Source organism: Scylla paramamosain, chromosome 9, assembly GCF_035594125.1.
Source record: "Scylla paramamosain isolate STU-SP2022 chromosome 9, ASM3559412v1, whole genome shotgun sequence".
Lineage (NCBI taxonomy): Eukaryota > Metazoa > Arthropoda > Malacostraca > Decapoda > Portunidae > Scylla > Scylla paramamosain.
In genome coordinates, this window is record NC_087159.1 from 529,801 (window position 1) to 552,658 (window position 22,858).

A 22,858-nucleotide genomic window follows, 5' to 3' on the forward strand; every position below is an offset into this window, starting at 1 on the left:
AAAGGTAGGCATCTCACTCTTTAATGAGTAATTTGAATCCTTAATATGTCTTCCTCATTATACTTTTTCTACAGGTATCTTTTATAATAAATTTATAATTTTTGTCTTTCATTGCAGTTTGTGCTTTCTTTTACCTGTTGTAGGTCTCTTGCATTCCTGGTCTCCTTGTGTGCCGCATGAATCAGAATTTAATTCTGATTACATGAATGAATAATAGTGAAATTCATCATGTTATAACAAAGTACATGTATTGCAGGAGCTAGTGTGAGAAATGTACAGGCATTCAGCGTACTGCAGTCAGTGTTCCTGCGTGGGACCACAAGCAACCTGTGCTCCGTAATCCTGGATGCCATCTCAGCCGTGTATCAGTCTGATGTGGCCAATTACTTCATTCTGGAGTCTCAGCACACGCTGTCAAACTTTGCTGAGAAGATTCATAGTAAACCTAAGGAAATTCAGGTATGCTATTGCTCCCTGTGTTTTTTGTTTGAAATTATTTAGTTAATTAATCCAGTTTATACTTAATAGTATAACTCCTTGCATGAGATTTTATCAAGAGAATATTCATGACAGAAATTTTCAGGAGTTTTTAGTATGGTAACAGTATACTTATCATGGATAACAGGCACCTTGTTCTGAGTGCTTCTGTTGCAGTTCCATACATTATTATTTAAGTACTGCATTAACCTTTAGCTAGTGGTAGAATTAAACTGTTTATAGTTTCTCCACAATTCACAATAAACACCCGACTAAAAATCATGCCCTGTATTTAACAGTATAGACATTGTATATTCAACAATGTATGATAACTCAGGTCGGGGAAAAAAAAAATAAATAAAAATATATATATATATATATATATATATATATATATATATATATATATATATATATATATATATATATATATATATATATATATATATATATATACATACACAGTAAAATCCCTCTCATCTGGCATTCGAGTATCTGGCAGCTTCAAGTATCCGGCACATTTTTTCCCAAGCCTTAAAATCAATAAAAAATCAGTTTGTACTCATAAAATCGATTAAAATTCCCGCGCGAGGCATACTTTGTCCCCTCGCCACCAGAGCGCACTGCTTTGTGCCACCCACAGCCCACTGCACTGTGTTTACTCAGTGACTCAGTCCTGCGTGTGTACTGTTTATCGCCTGACGCCTTCATCATGCTTAAAGTTGTAGAAAAGAGGAAGTGTGTTGTGCTTACACTTAAGCAGCTGATCAGATCAGCTGATCTTTGTTATGGTAAGATGCGTGAGTGTAGGGTGGTGATTGTGGACATAATTTCACTTCTATTCAAGTATCCGGCAATATTCAAGTATCCGGCATGTCGGCAGTCCCGTTGATGCCAGATAAGAGGGATTTTACTGTGTGTATATATATATATATATATATATATATATATATATATATATATGACAAAAATGGTGAAAATTATCATGTATATATAGACTATGCCATTTAAAAAAAAAATATGTATAATAATTATGTCACATCTTCATTGAAGATTTATCTTTCAGGAGAAATACTTTCAACTGTTGGAGTTTGTGGTGTTCCAGCTGAAATTTGTGCCATGCAAGGAACTCATCACCCTGTCAATCTTGCTGAAGGCACACCACAGCCTGTCATGCTCCATCACCTGCATCAACACACTTTTAACCATTCTCAAGTGAGTCAAAAGTTTGTCTTTTAAAACTGATGAAGCACAAGTTGTCAGTTTGTGTGCATGCAGTACATGTATGGTGTTGAGAAAAAAAGTAGCTAATTTTTCTTACAATGATCTTTATATCTTTTGTGAACTAAACATGAAAAGTATTACTGGAACAAGTAAGTGTAATCTCTCATGTTTCACTTAAATCAACTGCTCCGGTGCTACTGCAGTATATTTTTACTTTGGTATTGTGCATTTGCAATCTAATGGTTACTCTTTGTGCTGTATGATATATGTTTGTTTATAGGCTGAGTTGTTGGCTTAATTTTTAGTTAGCACCACATTTGGCAAAGCTGCAATGCTGGTAATTGTATTGCAGGCTGCATCTCCTGGTCTGTGGATCAAATAATACTTCCATAAAAAAAAAAAAAAGGTTTCACAAGTGTATTCTAGATTATTGGTGTAGACGGTCGTTTACAACCTGACAGGTTGACATTACGCTATTTTTATTTTCAAATAAGTTTTTATTCTCATTCTGAATCTCTCATGTGCCTAATATTTGAAAGGATTATGATGTGTTGGCATCAGTAGGTGAGTGAAGGCCTTGTCTCTGTATTGCAGATATAACTCAGTATTCAAGGATGTATACAGAGAGGTGGGTCTGTTGGAGGTGCTGGTCACTTGCCTAAGCAGGTACCATGAACTGCTCAAGTCAAAACCACAACAAGTTGCTGCAAGTGAAGGTAAGCTTCTCATGTATAAATTGATGTTGCAGAACTGAAAAATAAAGTGGCAGTTAAAGCTCTGGTAAAAAGATGTACAAGTTTGAAAATGTAGATGTGAAAGTAAGCAATTTCATTGTACTTCATATTACATTGGCCTAACTTTACTATTGTTTGATGACAGTCAGAGAGGGCAGTGAGGAACAGCTGGGTTTCCTGGTGGTTGAGGCACTCACCTACCTCCTCTCAGGCAACAGCCAAAATGCTGCTGTCTTTAGGGAATCTGGAGGTGCCAAATGTGCTGTTGCTCTTGTCCCTTTCCTGGAGTGTCGTTCACAGGCTCTTGGTGAGTGGTCTCAATCTATTTTTTTTGTGGTTAGGGCAATGCAGAACCAGCCAAGGGATGATGCATAAACCTTAGAAAGTGTCAAGTATCATTCACTGTAAAGGAAAGTTCATGATGATAGGTAAAGTTTAGAATTTTATTAGTTATGGAACTGTAAGGAAAAAGAGGAAGTGATAATGTTTACTTCAGATTTATTGAACTTTTGAATGTTCTATGAGATTATATAATATATATATATATATATATATATATATATCTTGTATGATAAAGACATTTTGATATGATAAAGACCAGGTTATTTGTTTAGAGAATATCATTGTTTTCTTTGATTTTTTGTTTTAATGCTACATATCATGGAGCTTATTATATACAATGATAGAACATGTATTAACCTTTGATCTTGTCTAACCAATATTGATTGGTGTATGCAATGTAGGAGTGATGCAACAACTTGTGCTCGCAAGTGGGAGTGATGATGACATGGGCTCTTTGCTTGGTCTCCTCCATTCTGCTCCCCCTACAGAGCTGCAACTCAAGATAGATATTCTAAAGGTAATGACAGGGTTTGGATGGTCTTTGTAATGTAGGGCACTAAATTTCTAGACAGCAAGATTTGTGATTTTTTTTTCTTTACTGCAAAATATTCCACAGTTAGGCATCTAAGTTTCATCATGTAAAAATGGTGTTGCTGACATATGACACTCATTGATTTATCTCCACCATTCATTCCATTCTGTTAACATAGCTATGACAACTAAAGGAAAGACTGGATAGATTTAAAGAGACAGAACCACATGAATATAAGTGTGTGTCTCTTTGTGATGGCTTGCTCCTTCTAGGAGTTTCCCTCAGAAGGGTAGTCAAGGCAGAAGAGCTTCCAGCCCTCCCTTTCCAAATACTCCCTCCTTGCTTGTTCATGTGGTCTGCCACTACCAGTACTTCTCACACATGTATTTCTTACATATAAGTGAAAAAAATAGAAGTATTCATGCATTGTCAGCAAATGTGAACAAAGTCTTCTCATATTGTGGTAAAGAGATTGTAAAAAATCAAGGCATTATTTATTTCACCCATACTGGAACATGAATCAGTGGTGTGAAGAAATGCGAAGAAATATTACTAAACTTGGAAAAAAAAAAAAAAGTATAAGAATCAACAACAAGGATTTGAAACTTGAGCTATGAGAAAGGATTAGTGAAATTATTGATATTGCTTTATGATCTATTTCAGTGAAAAATGTTACTCTTTACTTTTTGATAATTTTCAGATCTGAATACAACGAAAGGTAATACAACTTAGACTACTGTGATGATGTTGGTCATATGATTTTAAATTTTTATCAGGCCTGTAACTATTGTTAAACTGTAGATGTACAAAAGATATAACTTACTGGAGCCAGGATAGATAACCTGCCTACTGGATAATTTGGAAGACATATAGTGCATGAAATGGACAAACTAGGAAAAGAATCAAAGCTAAGTTGAATGAAAACATATAGCTTATTTTGAACTCTTACCACTTTAGTGTCAACTTACTGAGTATTATTGTTATAGCTCTACTAACAAAGCACTATTGTGTCATTTTACTTAAGTTTAATGGTTCATATTTTTGCATTTGCAGTCTCTGCTTGTTTGTCTTAAAGAGTCTCACCGGACAAGGACAGTGTTTCGCAAGGTGGGTGGGTTCCTGTATGTGATGAGTGCCCTGCTGGGTTTGGAAGGCAGCCTTGGGGATGTGCTGCCTCCAGCCTGGACCTCAGTGCCCAGTCGCCTTATCCTCACACTCCTGCTCAATGTTTTCAACACTCTCACCACAGCCATGCGATATGAACCTGCTAATGCCAAGTTCTTCCATCAAGAAGTGAGTTTTGATGTCATTTTCTCTTCATTATCTTCTGCTGAACTAAAAATTTAGTGTCAGTAATTGATGACTTAATCATTGTGGGATATCTGTAGGTTTGTATGAAATGTATGTAGGTATATCCCTAAAGTGATGTGGACAGGCAGTACTAGAGGAAGAATAAGGAAGTGAAAGAGAGGGTTTGTGAACCAAAAGGAACTTTTGAAATGTAGATGGAGAAAACACTGCAGAATACAAGCAAATATAGTCACAGGACTAAGGCCAACTGAAATCTGCCCTGATCATGGTGACCATCTTGGCCTGACTGGCAGCATGTTGCATCTGTGTTAACTTTGGGTGTCCTGACGCAGGTTCATTATGCCTTTCATGAACAACCTGTCACTTTCACATTTATTTTTCAGTGTGTCTGTGCTTCAAAGCTGGTCTTAACACAACTTTGAGAGAAAATTATTAATGTATGGAAGAAGAGGGTGTAGGTGTCAGAGGGGATCTAAGATGCAAAGAAAAAGAGGAATTAAGAATTATCCTGCTCATGCTTATTTTGCATGTTCTCCTCAGATCTGCTACACAAGTTTCTGTGATACTTTGCGGCTGCTCGGCTGCTTTCAGGCTGAAGCTCAGTTGCAACAGCCTGGAGAGGGGGTATTACTGTCACCTTCTAGTATAGGAGTGCCAGGAGAAAGAAACTTCCCTTCTAATTCCCTCTCTGATGGTATAGATCTGAACACTTTTCACACCATATTCACCACACCCATTCTAGAATACATGTAAGTATATGAAACTGAATTGTTGAGTATTCTTACTCTTTATCTCTTTGTTGTGGTGCAATTGTCTTTGGTAAAGCTAGTGCCTCAGTTCTGTTTAGTGACTCATTCATAAAAAGTTGTTTTATTGGATAATTAGTACCTTAATGGATTGGTGCACTGTATCACTCACATATAGAATAATAACTTATCAATGCCTTAAAACAAAGTGAAAATTGGCAAAGAATTATCATGATGATGCAAGTTGAAATCACAGATAGAATTGAAAATATTTATACCATGATTTGTTTTGTGCTCCTTTGTCATGGAGATATCAAGTTACTGTAAGTGAAAATTGTGGTATATGATAAACTTCAAAACAAAATGGTGCTGTGAGGTTTTAGATAATGCAAAAATGAAAAATGATAAGCAGCTTTTTATCTCAATGTGTTGGCATATGGCAACAGTGACAGTGTACATATGCTTCTCCTTATCATGCTGAGCTACTGTTGTCTTGTCCTCATCATGCTGAGGTGCTGTCATCTTGTGCCCACACCTTGGGATTAAAAGTTGTTTACCTTCCTTTTTTTAACCTGAATAAAATGTGATTCACCTTGCTCAGAACTTCTCTGTCATACCACTATTTTTATTTATGGGAGGATAACTCCATTAAGAACAGCAGCATAGAAGAAAGACTGGTATAAGCTTCAAGTCAAATTATCTCAGTTATTCTTTATCAATTTTAACTTTTAAGACATTCATAATCTACTGTTATGTGTGGAGTGTGGAAAGGTCAGTATCAGAATGAAGTGGCAAACAGGCTGCCTAAGCCACATACCAATCAGTGAACAGGTTAAAACAGCCACTGTTCAATTAGTACAAAAATAACTTGGGCTCCAGTGGCAAGCCAGAAATAAGCACACTATAACTCTTGTGGAATTTGTTTGTTTCCCACCTTCACAGGCCCCCAGTGGAGATACCTCTGTCACTGGTGCGGGTGGTGCAGATCTTGCAGTTGATGTACCATATGGCCTTGGATGCCTTTGATAAGGCCTCACCTCCAACCTTCAGTCCTCCAGATATTGGCATCACAGGGAAGGATGTGAGTGCTCTTTATGTTGGGAGTTCACATTGAAAATACATACAGACACTCCCTCACTTACAAACATTCAAGTTATGAACACCTGGAGATGCAAGAAAAAATTGTAAAGATTTTAGAAACTTATTTTAAGAAACAAATTGCTTCTTTGATATTGGAAAATACAGTAATTTAAATTGTTTTGTTTTATTATTTTTATTATGCATAAGTACTGTACAGTATTGCTTTAAAATGACTTTGTTATACTACTAAGACTATACACTCAAATTATTTTACAAAATAATGACATGAATGAAGACAGCATCTTTAACTCATTTGTAAGTTGGGAGTTGCCTCATTTCCACATCCTTTACACTTACCTTCATTTTCTCATTTTCTTTCTGAACAGTTTCTACTTTTCCTTTTATTTGTTTCTTTAAACAGTCATTTTCCACCTTTAACTTTTCATTTTTATCTTCCATCTCACTCAAGTTGGGGGTTGTTGTTGGAGAGAAATATGAATAGATAGAGAAAGTGTAATCCACCATTTTATGAATAGGTGAGAGTTTCAGCAGTAGTAAATTGTCATTTTCCTGCATGTTTTTTAAAAGAAGATGAGAATATGTACGTTAATCCCTGGATGGGAGTGCTGCTAGTTGTAGCATTAATGTTGTGCTGGTGTGTTCTCAGGTGGCAAGATTGCTGGGTCAGAGCTTGTCATTGAGAGCATCAGTGAAAGGAGAAATTAAATTGCTTTGAATCTGGTATTTGGTGATCAAGTACATGAATACATAAATGGCTGAAACTATGTTGACAATTTTGAAATAAAAAATGGAGTGCCAGTGGGCTGACTATTGAAGATATGGATTAGAAATCAAGGGACTTAAAACTAACTGTACATATTTACACATCTTAGCAAGCTTCCATCAGATGACAGAGGTTAATTATTGATGTAAACATGAAGTGTGTATTTTAGAATAATGATGAGGACAATGATTTTTGTTTGTTCTTTTGCCTATTGTGTGTGCACACTAATCCTTATTGTGTTGATGGCAGAACAAAGTAATGGATATTTCTCCAAGCAACAAGCGTCCAGTGGGCGGCCTGAATCTTGGGCCAGCACCAGCTGAGCCAGTCATTGTACATGCTGGGGTGATCGTCAGCATGCTGCACCTGCTGCCATCCATTCAGCATCCCACACACCCACGCCTTGCCTGCCTCCTCCAGCTCTACACTGGCCATCTCATTAAGGTACTTCTTACCTTATCTTGGGTTTGTGGCATCCTCATGTGAAATGGACATCTCAGTGTATTGCATTAGTACACAGCAGCTAGACAAAGATTACAACATAATTATCTGAATAGTATTATCATAACAAAATGTCCATGACAAAGTCCTCACAACAAAATTCACATAAAGTTGGTAAAGATTGATAGAATTGTTGAATGCCAAAAGATGGGATATATATATATATATATATATATATATATATATATATATATATATATATATATATATATATATATATATATATAATGGAATTAGTTCAAAATTCCCTTCATCCACTTGTAACTTGTATGATATGATATAAATGGAGCCAGCTGCTGCTAGGTTAGGCATCCTCTTAATCCAAATCATACTTTCAAGGTTATCACCACACTGCAACTCCTTAATCTATTAATTGAAGTATGCATTATATTTTTACAGTCACTGGTGAGAACAGAACATAACCAGCAACTGATGTGTGAGGTGGGTCTAGCTGGGGACCTGCTCTCCAAATGCTCTCAGGCCCTTGTGAATGAGAAGCATCCCCTCCACTCTCCACTCCAGTACATCTTTGAGAGACTTGCTGCCCAAGCCATCCACCCAAGGGATCTCAGGTATTTGTGACAAAATTTCCGTATCAGGAACAAGTATACAGCTCTTATAAAGTGGAGAAGGAAAACAATATATATATATATATATATATATATATATATATATATATATATATATATATATATATATATATATATATATATATATATATATATATATATATATATATATATATATATATATATATATATATATATATATATATATATATATATATATATATATATATATATATATACACACACACACACACACACACACACACACACACACACACACACACACACACACAGTGGAACCTAGGTTACTGAACACCTCCTGTTTTGAACAAATTGCTTATTGAACAAAATTCTGAACTTATAATGGCTTCAGTTGTACCATAATTCAGTTCTCAAATAAAGTTACTTGATTCCAAATACTAGAAGACAAAGCAACAGCTGTCATTTATTACTAATTTATTGTTCCTATAAGTATTTCCATAATTTTTATGTATTTAGAAGAGATATAATGGGTAAGAGTAATTTAATCTTTGAAATAAGGTAAATGTGATCCCAGTGCTACCTTTATCTCCATTATGTGGTGACAATTTTTTTTGCCATTTCTTATAATTTGCATGGAAAACTATTCTTAATTACTGGTGTTCATATTTATTCAACCAGAATATTCCTGAGACTGGGTAACCCACTGAATTGCCTTAGCCTGGATGAAGTGGACACAGCCAATGGCCAGTCCACCTATAATGGACCAGTACCTCTCACTCGCATCAAAACACTTGTCTCCATGACCACTCCCAGAGACTTTAGGTAGGTGAAAATTAACCTTTTAAACTATTTCCTTCATGTTGAACATTTTTGTTGCTCCTGTATGTGAAATAAAATATTTTAAGTAATTGTTCACAACTTTGTTAATCAATGGCTGATTTGAATACAGTGTAGTGGTCTCCTGTGCTTCTATAAATCTCAAGGTGAAGCTTTGGGAATGGGACCTTCTATGTTTATTCAATATACCACAGGTTCACAAACTTTTATCCAAAATCCTTAAGACCAGACATTTTCTCCACATTTGGACATTTTTAGAAATTTAGAATGTTATATTTAAAAAAAATTTGTTATAGGTAAAGAGATAACAGTAGATTGTTGACATACTTTCACTAGTGTGGTGAGGGACAATAGGTAGTGCTGTGTATTTTGCCTCTGGTCTGCAAGTGCCATTTAGAGGTAAGCTTAAGATAAGTTTAATCATAGGATACTTTCACTAGTGTGGTGTGGGACAGTAGGTAGTGGTGTGTATTGTACCCCTGGCCTTCAAGTGATGTTTAGAGGTAGCCAGTGGGGGAGACACCAATATGGCCTGGGAAGAAGATTGAAATGGGTGCCTGTCGGCCTTTATATTTTTGCAGGGTTGGCACTCTTGTGTATCCATCCTTTGTGGAATTTGACATGAGTGCTGAGGGCTTTGGGTGCCTCTTTCTGCCTTCCATTGCACCTCAGAGTGCAGGGGGAGGGTCGGTGGTGGGTTCTGCTTTGTCATCTACTGAACCCAATGTGATTGGAGGCATTGGCACTGGTGAGTGATGTGATCAGTCTTGATTTGTTGAGATATAGCACCAGTCAAAGGACATCATCACATAGATCATTGTTCACTGTATCTTTCTCAACCTTACAATTGCATGCAGTAACCCCTTAATATGTACAGAAGATTTTCCTGCAACACCCCCATGAACAGCTAGACTGTATGCATACAAAGTCTGTTATAAAATATCCAACATTAGACCAAGAGACAAAAAGTGGCTTACTCTTTGAATTTTAACTTTGATATCCTTCAGAGTGTGTCCCTTGTGATTCCTTATATTTTTTCAGTATCTATTTTCATTTTGTATATGTATGCTTGTCAGTGGTAAATGGTGTGTTTTTGACTTCTAGGAGACCGAATCTTTCCACCTCAAACTGGACTGACATTCAGCACGTGGGTGTGTGTGGAAAAGTACAGTGACCCTAGAACAGATCCTCACTGCGTGCGCCTCCTGACACTGGTGCGCCATGTGCCAGGCCGTGACCATCACCTGGTTTGCTTGGCAGTTGTAATCTCAGCACGAGACAAGGCACTCATCGTCTCTACACATGAAACTGATTTTCCCCAGCCGGGTCAAGGTAAATGATTATGTCAGGACCTATCCTTTCTTATTTTATGGTTAGCTAAGGGGTTGCCACATCCCAACATCACTACATATATGTGAATTATTATATTATTAATTTTATTTATCCAAAAATGTTTGTCGGTGATATATTAGTATCACTTGCATGGATGTATGTACATATGTGACTGACATATACTTATTGCTCTATGCTTGTACCATTATGAATGTGAAACCTTAATACAAGCTTTGTGGTGTTACAGGAGTAAAAGATTGGGAGCCAGATGTGGTTGGAGACTTTGGTTGCCGTACATGGTGTCCAGTCCTTCTAACTGAGGGCCAGTGGCATCACCTCACCATTTCCCTCAGCCGATCTGTGCTTAAAAATTCCTCTCTCAGCATATATATTGATGGTCAAGTGGTCACCCAGAAGAAACTACATTACATTCTTCAGAACCCTGGAGGTGGAGCAGCCAACCTCACAATTGCCTCCTCTGTGTATGCCTACATTGGCACTCCCCCAGCCTATAGGAGGCACTCCAAGCTGGTGTGGAAGCAGGGTTGCTGCCATTTGGTTGAGGAGGTTTTACAACCCCAGGTGGTGCACCAGTTGTTCCAGCTTGGGCCCCATTATACTGGCAGTCTGCAGGCAGCACAGGTCCCTGGTAGGTGGTGGGAAGTGTTCTTGGTTGCTACAACCCTTATCTAATTAAAGGCCATGCATTTCTCTCTTGTTCCATTTATCTATGTACATGCTCCCATTGAGAATGTTTCTCAGCAGCATCAGAAGTCATCTTTGTCCAGGTGTCCTTTCTTAGCATTACCAGGTCCTTACAACATTCCTTATATGTATTTCAGAGATTGTCCTATCAAATGAGACTTAAATTTATCTTATATCCTCTTCTTGCCTTTTTGTATCAGTGCCTTTTCACTGGTTCTTCAATGTTTTCACATAATTTGTTGAATATTTAGACTCATGTCCATGAAGATGAATGTGAAAAGTTGCAATGTACAGGGATTACACCATAATTACTCAGTTTTAAGCTAACAGTACTCAGCAAACCCAGGAATCCTCATCAAAGCTGACAACCTCCAGTTTTTACATTCACCACAGAGTATATCTGTGAACCACAACTCTTCATTTGGTGAATTGGTATACATGTCTATAAATGTCTAATTCTTTTGGTAGGAAATTATTGTACTACCTGTGTGTGTGTGTGTGTGTGTGTGTGTGTGTGTGTGTGTGTGTGTGTGTGTGTGTGTGTGTGTGTGTGTGTGACATAGGGAATCCAGTTTCTCATTCTTCTGTAAGAACATAAGAGTATGAGAAGATAAAGGAAGCTGCAAGAAGCTATCAGATTTATATGTGGTAGTCTTTGTATGAAACATAGCTGCCTTTTCCCTTCCATCATCCTCATTCATTAATTTATCTAATCTTTTATGCTCCCTAATGATTACTGAATTTATTCAGTTCATTCACCAGTCTATTAGAAGAACAGTTTCTTCCTATCTTTTTAAAATTTAAGTTAAAAATTGTTTCAGACAATGCAAGTTCTTAATCAAATTTTGGAAGCTTATAACAGATTTTCCTTTGTAGGACAATAAAGCCTCTTTCCTGATACCTTAATTGACAGCTCCTCATTGTACTTCCCAGGTGTTGACACTCAAAACCAACAAACAATTGCAGTTGTACCTGAAGAAAAGGTTATATTTGGTATGAATGCCACAGCTATATCTCACCTCACCTTAAACAAGATCAGAAAAATGTATTCCAAAGTAGACAACAAAGCAGTAGCAAAGCAGGTTTGTAAACAATATTTTATGTTCTTGATTGATTTGTGACTGGTCTCACCATCTCCATTTCTTATTTTTTTTATTTGATATTCCACTTTTATGTGTCACTTGATGTGTGTGAAAGTGTATTTCATGTTAATGTAGTTTTTACTTAAATATCATAGTTATCCTTGAGTAGGTAATTTATTTTGCTGCCATTTTTAAGGAAGTAGAGATGATAATGTCACCAAAATGAACATCCTTTCTGCAAAGATAATATGGAGCAGGCCCTGATGTTAGATGATATTGAAAGTCATATCTAACCTGATCATTTACCAACAGCTTGGCATGTCATCCCATGAGAATGCCACACCCATCCGTGTGCTGCATAATTCAGCAGGTCACCTGAGTGGTCCATCGCGATCCCTTGGTGGTGTAGTGATAGGCTACCTTGGAGTGCGAGTGTTCTGTCCCCGTCCAGTAGCTGTCATGTTAGACACTGTTGGAGGCTGTTCAGTCTTGTTGGGTGAGCTTAACTTCAGTCTAATGTTCAATATTGCAGGAAGTCTTGCTATCAAAGCAAAACTTTGTCTTCCATTTTCACAGCTTTATTCTGTATCCCAAATATTTTGGGAATTTTGCCTAGCATTTAGTGCCTCACTCTGTGATATATTCCCACTGCTTTTACAAGTGCAACAGGTCAGTTTTTTCTGTGAGGCAGTTATTGTACAGACTTCACAAAAGTATATTACATTCTGGTCTATTTTATAACTTGTTTTGCTTGATTTGTACATGATGTTATTCATGTTCTTTTACTTCCAGGTTTGGTTGCCATGTCAAAAGATGTGGAATCCCTGTATGCATCAGTCAAGGCACTTTCATGTGTAATTAAGACCAGTAAGACAGGTGAGAAATCAGTTTGCTTCAAGGCAAGTGGATGAGCTTTGTGCATGAGCCAGAAAAAAAAAAACACACTCAACAAAATAATCCCACACTATGAGCTGGTGGAAAAAATTGTTCTTTGGGGTGAATCATTAATGACAAAAGTATGTGGCAGATACATTAGAGTTAAGGCAGCTGGTAGGAGCAGTACACCCATGGTACTTCCTCAGTTGTCTCCAGGCTGTCAGAGAGAGCAGGCATGTGATCTTAAATTAGGTAGAACTCTTTGCAGTTACGGGTACTATTTTTTTTAGGTTTTGCACTTTATGGTAACCCTACCAAGGAGTAAAGCTATAAAACCATTGCTCAGATCATTCCATTTAGAATTCCAGGTCACCTAACAGACAAAATAAATGAGTTGTGGGGATGGTGAAGTCAACAGTGTGAAATCAGTTGTGAGATGCTATCATAGAAGGTGAAATTTGTTGATCTCAGGAAGACCTGTCCAAGGCATGGCCTTCACGGCATGCCTTATAACTTTAAAATGCCCTGAAGAGATCCTTCTTCAGACTTTACTTTTATGTGACTGATGTTGGTACCAGCTAAGCTTATGTAGTGTAGCAACACATTCTAGATTGGATGGAAGTAACCTAGACTAAACAAGACTAGACTAGCAACACATTCTAGATTGGGTGGAAGTAACCTAGACTAAACAAGACTAGACTAGCAGTTTGTTTCAGGCTTTACTAATGTATATAAATAATGAAAAGATAAAAGTACAAATTTACTTTTTATTTCAGCACAACTTGAAATGAATCAAAGCCTTGGATATCAAACTCTTGCTCTGCTGCTACGAAGGAAAAAGTCTCTTCTCAATTCTCACATCCTACATCTATGTATGAGCTTGGCTGGCTCAGGAGAGGCTCGGGAGTCCTCTGCCATACCCAATACCCCAGCCTTCAATGACCTGTTGTGTGACTTAGAGGTGAGTGCTCAACATTTTTCCTATAGGAAAAAAGAAATGAATCAAAATATAATAAAGACATGTGGTAACTGTACTTATCTGACATATCCACAATCCCAGAAAGATATGTACAGATAAATAGTTTGTTGTGACTCAAGCTTAATAAGGTAACAGTGAAATTATGAAATTTTCGTACTTCCCAACCATAACCATTTTGTTTAGGTAAGATTATTTATCATTATTGGCATTTCTTTCAAATTGCAAGTTTTACATTTTGATGAATTGCACCTGTACACTCTTTTGGAAGATAGTAGTGACAGTCAGTAGTGACAGTCAGGGAGCAAAAGGTCTCAGGATAACATTGATGGCACCTTAATGGCTGCAGGCCAACTGTTCCCCTCTTCTCCTTCACCTGCTAATCTAACTTATGAAGCAACTCTTGCTGTGGAAGACCCTGCTTCTTTTTTGTCAGCTTTTTCTCATTTACATTAAATTGTGCTACAACATGATCACTCTTATTCTAGGGACACTCCAACTTGACATCTTCAGTAATTTCAGATTCCTTACTAAATAGTAGATCTAGTTTAGGTCTCATACTATTGCTCATTAAGATGTGTGTGACACAGGTATGGTGTGATGCCCCTGGTGAGCTTTGCCGCACCTTAATGGAGCACCTTCTTGAACTGGCCCGAGAGTCTGGGGAACGACACCACAATGTGCGGAAGATGAGGTTAGCTACACTGCGTTGCCTATTTTTGGGTCGTGAACAGTCTTTTCATATAGTAGTCTAACAATCTTGTGTCTTGGCTTTACCTTATTGGTTATAATACTATTGTTGTAGTATTGTAGTATGATGGAAATTCTCTCTCTCTCTCTCTCTCTCTCTCTCTCTCTCTCTCTCTCTCTCTCTCTCTCTCTCTCTCTCTCTCTCTCTCTCTCTCTCTCTCTCTCTCTCTCTCTCTCTAATAAGTTTTAGAACAGTGTAATAATATGAAATAATTGAAAAACTTGTGGAGTGGTAGTGATACAATTTTAATTCCTCTTCAGGTCATTGAATCTGGTGCAGCGGCTGCTTCACCTGTTGTGGGAACAGTCTCAGGGAAGGGAAATCACTTCCACCTCTCCATCCAACAATTCTTCATCTACTTCCAATGCCTCTTCCTCCTACAGTGGCAACAATAACCACAATAATCCAGCCACAAGTATTGCCCTTGCAGGCACCAACAGTGTTCCTACCCTCTCCTCCCAGACCACAGCAGTGATCTTTACTCTGCTCACCACCCTTCTAGCCAACAACCCTCGTTCTCAGGACCTCCTCTGGTAAGCAAATCTTGGTTCATCTCAATGTCTTTATTGGAAATATCTTTCCATTCTGCATTTTCTCCATATAATTCACACCCAAAGGAGAATACCTGGTAGGTTAAGGAACTAGATTGACTTTAGGATTTTTTTATGGTAAAATATGTTTATGTAAAAAATGTTATGACTTATCTTTGATGTTTTCCTATATTTATGTTAACAATGTTTTAAGTGGAAAACATTCTGAGTGATTGGATTTGACCATGTGATAAAATATGTCTGTTAAGTTAATGACCTGATGTTTCTGTTAACTTTTTTCTTTCCTTACAGCTTTGGTCAGTTCATTGTATCAACACTCCCTATTGTCAGTATTTCGGAAAAACACATTGAACTCAAGGGACTTGGTGAAGACATCAGTGACACCTCCACTCTGTCTGTGAGGAATATTCTCCTTAGAAATAAGTGTCTGGAGATCATCCATAATCTCCTTTATAATTCCAACAAGAACACAATTCACCTTGGGTAAGCTTTAATAATAATAATAATAATAATAATAATAATAATAATAATAATAATAATAAAAATAATCTTGTGCCTTATCAATTTTGGTGCTCACATTTACATCCTTCTTTTCCTCAGTCTTATATTCCATCTATTACATCTTTCTATTTATATGTTATCCTTTTTATTTTCTTCTATTCCATATTTTGAAGTAATCTTCTACTTTAATGTGTCACATTCTTTAATATTCCTTTTTAAATCTCATGTATTCCTTCATATCATGAATTTTCAGTTTAGTTTTACTTCATGACGTCTTGTATAGGATTGCCAACCTGGCTTATAGATGGATGTACTTTTCTACTCCATGACCTGCAAAATCTGTAAAGAAATATTTACATTTAAGATATTACTGTAGTTTGCCATCACTCAACATCAACAGGTCATTGCACTTTGATAATGTTGCATATAGTTCCCATCAAATCTGTGAGTTTTATCATCATTATACCTCTCACCAAACTCCTTTGACTACAAAAAATTCTTTGACTACTTAACTTTCAAAGTGGAACACATTCTGACTCTTTTCCCTTTTGTGGAGATCTCCATTTTTAGAGACTTCAATGTTCACCACCAGCTTTGGGTTTCCTCTCTCTTCACTGACCATCCTGGTGAACTGGCCTTTAGTTTTGCTATCCTCCATGACCTAGAAGAACTGGTGTAACACCCTACTCATATTCCTGACCATCTTGGAGATATGCCCAATGTTCTTGATATTTTCCTAACCTCTAATCCTTGATGCTTATGCTATCACCCTGTCTTCTCCATTGGGTTCCTCTACTCCAGTCCCTCCTCAGGATCTCCTAAAGTGGTGCCTCTGGCATTTTGCCTCTGGTATTTGGGGGACCAGAGTAGGTATTATATTGATTTTCCTTAGAATGACTACTGCTTCTGTGTCAGAGACCTGTCCTTGTGTGCTGAACACATAACAGAGGTGATAGTGTCTGGAATAAAGGCACACATTCTTCACTCTTTCTCTTGCCAAAATCTTTCAAACCTTGGTTTAACATAGCTTGTTCTTGTGCTGTATATAACAGAGAGATGGCCTGCGAAAGGTACTTGAGCCTTTTATATATATATATATATATATAAAGTCCTGTTATCTCTGGTCAGGTTCTGTGAGGAGGTTGTAAAGGTGTTGGGACTGGACTGGGTGTTGCTGTTTGCTCAGGGTCACCTGCACCCAACGACTGTGCTCATTGCCTTAAGGATGTTAGTGGCACTGCTCTCCAACACCACCATCCTACAGAAGTTTCGAGATGCTACACACAATGGTGGCTGGATGACAGATGCACAGCAGGTTACCAGTAACAAGTTTGGTCAAGTTTTGGGTAAGCATGTAGATTGTTGTTGAGACTTTACAAGGGGCTTAGTTTTATGTAAGTGATGTAATATGCAGTATATTATATATTCCATTATTATTATTCATTTTATCTGCTTTCAATATTTTTAAATAATGTTCAAATTATGGGCAAGTGATGTTGATATCATTCTCTACTAATAAAAATTATTAGTATTTATAGTTGGTCAGAAACCATTGAGGGGGGACCATCCAATTGGGGCAGAGGATGAGGTCTGATGTATTTATCTATATATATATATATATATATATATATATATATATATATATATATATATATATATATATATATATATATATATATATATATATATTTTATTCTTATTTTATTCTTATTTTATTTTATTTTATTTTTTTTTTATGTTGGAGGGACACTGGCCAAGGGCAACAAAAATCCAATGAAAAAAAAAAATGCCCACTGAAATGCCAGTCCCATAAAAGGGTCCAAAGTGGTAGTCAAAAATTGAAGGATAAGTGTCTTGAAACCTCCCTCTTGAAGGAATTCAAGTCATAGGAAGGTGGAAAAACAGAGGCAGGCAGGGAGCTCCAGAGTTTACCAGAGAAAGGGATGAATGATTGAGAATACTGGTTAACTTTCGCATTAGAGAGGTGGACAGAATAGGGGTGAGAGAAAGAAGAAAGTCTTGTGCAGCGAGGCTGCGGAAGGAGGGGAGGCATGCAGTTAGCAAGATCAGAAGAGCAGTTGGCATGAAAATAGCGGTAGAAGACAGCCAGAGATGCAACATTGCAGCGATGAGAGAGAGGCTGAAGACAGTCAAGTTAGAGGAAAGGAGTTGATGAGATGAAAAGCTTTTGATTCCACCCTGTCTAGAAGAGCAGTATGAGTGGAAACCCCCCAAGACATGTGAAGCATACTCCATACATTGATGAATAAGGCCCTTGTACAGAGTTAGCAGGGGGGGGGTGAGAAAAACTGGCGGAGACGTCTCAGAACGCCTAACTTCATAGAAGCTGTTTTAGCTAGAGATGAGATGTGAAGTTTCCAGTTTAGATTATAAGTAAAGGACAGACCGAGGATGTTCAGTGTAGAAGAGGGGGACAGTTGAGTGTCATTGAAGAAGAGGGGATAGTTGTCTGGAAGGTTGTGTCAAGGTGATAGATGGAGGAATTGGGTTTTTGAGGCATTGAACGATACTATTTAGACTATGCAGGTACTCCCTTTTTCATCGATATAGTGAGGGAAGTCTTACAGAGTGACACTGAGTAGAGCAACCCCACTTACTGCTAAATTGAAGGTGATCATAACACTTAGATATCTTGCTGCTGAGAAAAGCTACTGGGAAAATGCAGTTGTGCAGTAGTGATGGCATTGTGGATCATTGAGAGAGCTACAGATGGTTTGGGATTACTCCTAAGCCAGCCAGAAATTGTTTGTTTACATTGAGGCTTTTCAATGAGATCACATTTACCTTATTTCAAAAATTAAATTACTGTCTTACCCATTGTGTCTCTCTTCCAAATACATAAAAATTATGGAAATATTTATAGAAACCATAAATTAGTAATAAATGGAAGTTTTTGCTTTTGTCTTTTAGTATTTGAAATCAAGTAACTTTGTTCGAGAACTAAATTATGGTATGCAATTGAAGCAATTATGAGTTCAAAATTTTGTTCAAAAACCAATTTGTTCAAAAAGGGAGGTGTTCGGTAACCAAGGTTCTGCTGTATAATACTACTTGGCAAAATATAGAAGATGAAGAATACAAAATGTGAGGGACTGGTAGAAAAATAAGAAACATGGTGCAGTAATGTACTGATCACATATGATCATCATAAGATTGCCTCTTGAGGATGGGCTTTTAAGTATTGCTCGTAGTTTTATAGTACCAGGAAGAGCTAAACATAGCAAACTCTTTCAATATAATGCAAGTAAAAGGGAACATCACAAGAAATAAAGGGCTATTTACTAATTATATTTTCATAACATCCTCAGTAGCAGTCTTTTCATGATAAGTTTTCTGCCATGATGTCAATTTGTGCTTCCCTCCGCAGGATACTCAGTGGGTTCAGTGGTGCGCTCTCTTAGTGAGATCCGTGAGGAGGCGTGGCATGTGCCAGGCTTCCAGGTGTTGACATGGTTGGTGCCACACCACATCCACATTCCACAAGTGTACTTCCTTTTGCTAGCACTTCTGTTGGGCCAGCCAGTGAAGAATGTACAGAACAACACCAAGGTCAGCACTTCCATACTGATGTGTTAACAAGGCAGATCTTTTGAGTCTCTGTTATCTTCATGTGTGCCTTACTAGATTATGGTTTCATAAGGATTGTTGTCTTTGTAAAGCTGTGGAAAAGTTCAGTTTGCTGTGCCTTATTTTTGGTTTGCACAATAGACTAACTGCTGCTGTGAAAGTATGTTGAGCCATATTCACTTTCACAAACACTGATGTTTGTTAAGAATATGACCTCCGCACTTGGCAGGTAATTACTGTAGAGAAATTTATTCAAGGTTTATTTGCTCCTTTTTCAGCTGGACCTTGATTCTATCTGGACCTTTGTATTTGGGGTCCCTGCCAGCCAGTGTGCCACCACTATCTCTGGCCGTGTGTCCCTGTGTCCTGAGGCAGCCATTGCCATCCTGACCATGGTTCGTGCAATGCTGAACCAGGAGGATAAAGGGTCAGTACAACTTTAAGAAGTCTTCTCTTCCCTTTTACAAGTTGATATCTTTATCCTTTTATATCTTGAACTATTTTTCTTCCCATTTTATTGTCCATTCATTATATCTTGAGGCTCTTCACTTTTCTATGCAGGGATTATCTTCCCCTTCAAACCTTTCCATTTTCTTTCTGCTGCTGGGCTGTCTGATTCATCAGTCCATGATTTGAATAAAGATGAATATAGGCTCCTAAGTTTTGTAGTTGTTGGATCTTTAAAGTGTTCTTAAATAAAAATTACACATTAATGAAGAATACAGAATACATGTAACTTTCCATACAAACTTAGGTTTGTGAAGCTCATTGAATGAATATCAGAGAAATTTTGAAAATGTGTTGTTTTCTGTGAAGCTTTTGAATATTATTTATGCAATATGCATTTTTAGTTCAGATTTGTTATTAGAGCATTGCATGACAAATGGTAACTCTGTGCATTGAATTTGATGCATGCAGAAAAACCTGGATTTAGCTTATGTGCTTTTATGGTTATTATTTTGCACTAACTTTGATGGCTTTTCCATTAGTTGATGTAGTAGTATTACTGCATCAACCATTCATTAATCAGCCAGCTTGTGTACCAAAGAAGATATGTGATGAGGCTCTGAGGAAAGATAAAAGAAAGTAAGGGACTTGACAGATAACTTGCACATAAATGTGTATCTCATTAAGTTGACATCACATAACATCATGCTCATATAGAAATACAACTTCCACTCATAAAAAAAAAAAAAAAAAGAAAGAAAATCAAGGTACTTAAAGCTCTAATCTTTATATTCTACTCTGTTTCTGTTAACTTATACATATTAGGTCTGGGCTGCAAAAAGAATTCTTACAACAGTAACATTTGCTTTTCTAGCTGTCCTTGATTTCACAACCAATGTACAAATATTGGTATTCTTTTGTACTTTATTCTGTAATTTCTTTTGCTTTAACACACACTTGTACATCCACTTTTTGTTTTGAGTTCACATATTGACAGTTGCAAGGACTTTCTGATCCTTATCTTATTCAAACTATTTATGTAGAGGTTTTCATTTAAGTTTGCAAAGAAAGCTTCATAGTTATGAAGATATATGACTTGTTTTTGCCTGGTTGAGCAGTGCTAACCACTTCTCAGCAAATGTCTACGATGTTATAAAAAACAATCTGGGATGGCTAAATATAAATATTGTAATTTGTATTAAATAACATGTTTTCATGTATAAATACAATTTTGTGCCAGGAACATCCATGCAAGAATACTACTTTGCACACAAGAGAAAAGTTTTATGTAGATTCTGCATTCACATTTTGTTGTTCACAAAAATATATCAGTATCTTGTTGTGTGAGGAGGATGTTCAAGGATAGTCACATGCAGTGCGAGTTTGCATCTGATGATGGCAGTCCACAATTAAAAAAAAAAAAAAAGCAGGATGTTGTTATTGAGGAGTTGTACTTTAGGTGCACCTCAGACTTCTTCCACCCCCTAGTAATTATTTATCTATTTATTTATTTATTTGTAATGGGAAATAATTTCAAATGGTAAATGTTTTGCAGATTACATGAAGTAGCACTCCTTTATAGGGATAGGAATGATGGAACTGCCATATTTAACCAGATCTGTATTGGGTGATTAAAGTGAATGCAGAATATGCCTAACTTTTTTTTCATAACCAATTTATTTTCTCTTATAGACCTATGGCAGTTTTGTTGAAGATCTAACAAAAACTTTTTTGTGAGTAACGTAAGTTTTAGGATTTCTTACATAGTGGGATATTGTGGCTGTTGTTGAGAAAGCTTTGGGGATGCTATTCTGTGCATGACTGGGTGTTTTACCAAGTTGTGGGTGTGTTGCAGCCATTGGTATTCTTGTAATAAGCCTTCTGCAAAAGTTTCCTTCTCAGGGCATAAAAAGTTTCTCTGATACAGTGGTAACTCATGTTGCAAGTGCCCCTGATTGTGAGTAGTTTGGGGTATGATTAAAAGATATCAAAATAAAATGCTCCAGTGATGTCTACATGCTTCTGTTGTAATTTTTTTTCAATATGAACAAGACTAACATTACAAGTAAAAACTCACAAAAACTTCCTCAACATACAAGTAGTTGGCTGTGACCTGGTTCTGGGTGAAAACTGCACATTGTAATGGGGATACTGAAAAATATGATCAGGAAAACTATGAGTTAAGTTTGATTAGGTTAGATCACACTTGCTTTCACTTGCTCTCAGTCTGCACTATGTAGAGGAAACAGCTGCACAACACATTAACATCCATTTCATTTGTGCTCTTCAGTGTGTTTTTGTGTTTTAACATAAGGTTTACTTTAATATAAATTATGATGTTGCCCAAGAATTAGGCTACAAAGGATGATGTCAATGAGAAAAGAAATTACATAATTACTATAGAAACTAAGAAAGAGGTATAGAAAAAAAATATAATTTTGGTATAAAGTGTGCAGAAAGTTAGTTCACCAGGCAGCAGGCAAACTGATTAATTCCATTCTTTTATCTATGGCTAAAAGCAAGTTAACTTCAGGCACTAAATCTTTGTTGACTGATTAATTGTTAAAAATGATGCCTTGGCAACACTATGTGGCAGGATAGTTACACTCAGCTGTTTTGTGAGGCTCACAAGGCAGGGTCTTTGTTACTGTATTGTTTTGTGCCTCAACATTAATTTCTGGTTTGGTGCACAAAATTTGGTATGTGCATAGCCCAGTGTGATGACCAGGAGGGTTACTACTAGTGAGAACATAACAGCTGAGATTGCCTTGTACAAGGGAGGCATTCCAATCAAGCAGATACTTACTCAGGTAGGTGTGCGTGTGTGTGTTTGTCAGAAGGTGGTAAAGTGATTTGTTGAAGAAGGAGCATAGGACCTGCCTGCATCCTGTCCCCAGCCTGGCAAGCTTAAATTAATATCTGCAAGAACC

The 22,858-nt window shown here is 37.0% G+C and overlaps 1 protein-coding gene and 1 long non-coding RNA gene across 6 annotated transcripts in view; one reads left to right on the forward strand and one right to left on the reverse strand.

Moving 5' to 3' along the window:
• The window catches only part of LOC135103343 (WD repeat and FYVE domain-containing protein 3-like), a 65,074-nt gene that overhangs the window by 6,837 nt on the left and 35,379 nt on the right, over positions 1-22,858 (forward strand). For all 4 annotated transcript variants that reach the window (XM_064009391.1, XM_064009392.1, XM_064009394.1 and 1 more), the window contains exons 9-32: positions 257-459; positions 1,544-1,692; positions 2,296-2,417; positions 2,581-2,742; positions 3,179-3,294; positions 4,363-4,602; positions 5,161-5,369; positions 6,309-6,447; positions 7,480-7,674; positions 8,131-8,303; positions 8,961-9,104; positions 9,701-9,867; positions 10,224-10,451; positions 10,699-11,100; positions 12,090-12,238; positions 12,551-12,734; positions 13,031-13,114; positions 13,891-14,075; positions 14,681-14,784; positions 15,102-15,374; positions 15,684-15,875; positions 17,022-17,239; positions 19,282-19,463; positions 19,760-19,908. In XM_064009391.1, coding sequence (XP_063865461.1) covers positions 257-459; positions 1,544-1,692; positions 2,296-2,417; positions 2,581-2,742; positions 3,179-3,294; positions 4,363-4,602; positions 5,161-5,369; positions 6,309-6,447; positions 7,480-7,674; positions 8,131-8,303; positions 8,961-9,104; positions 9,701-9,867; positions 10,224-10,451; positions 10,699-11,100; positions 12,090-12,238; positions 12,551-12,734; positions 13,031-13,114; positions 13,891-14,075; positions 14,681-14,784; positions 15,102-15,374; positions 15,684-15,875; positions 17,022-17,239; positions 19,282-19,463; positions 19,760-19,908 — 4,369 coding nt within the window. The remainder of the gene's footprint in view (positions 1-256; positions 460-1,543; positions 1,693-2,295; positions 2,418-2,580; positions 2,743-3,178; positions 3,295-4,362; positions 4,603-5,160; positions 5,370-6,308; positions 6,448-7,479; positions 7,675-8,130; positions 8,304-8,960; positions 9,105-9,700; positions 9,868-10,223; positions 10,452-10,698; positions 11,101-12,089; positions 12,239-12,550; positions 12,735-13,030; positions 13,115-13,890; positions 14,076-14,680; positions 14,785-15,101; positions 15,375-15,683; positions 15,876-17,021; positions 17,240-19,281; positions 19,464-19,759; positions 19,909-22,858) is intronic.
• Positions 2,314-4,530, reverse strand: LOC135103347 (uncharacterized). 2 transcript variants are annotated; one of them, XR_010270007.1, is made up of 4 exons: positions 4,393-4,530; positions 3,135-3,267; positions 2,637-2,837; positions 2,314-2,451 (listed from the first exon to the last, which is right to left on the reverse strand). It is a non-coding gene; the product is annotated as an uncharacterized LOC135103347 (long non-coding RNA). The 2 variants fall into 2 exon arrangements; XR_010270008.1 differs by having other exon boundaries at positions 2,323-2,451; positions 2,633-2,837.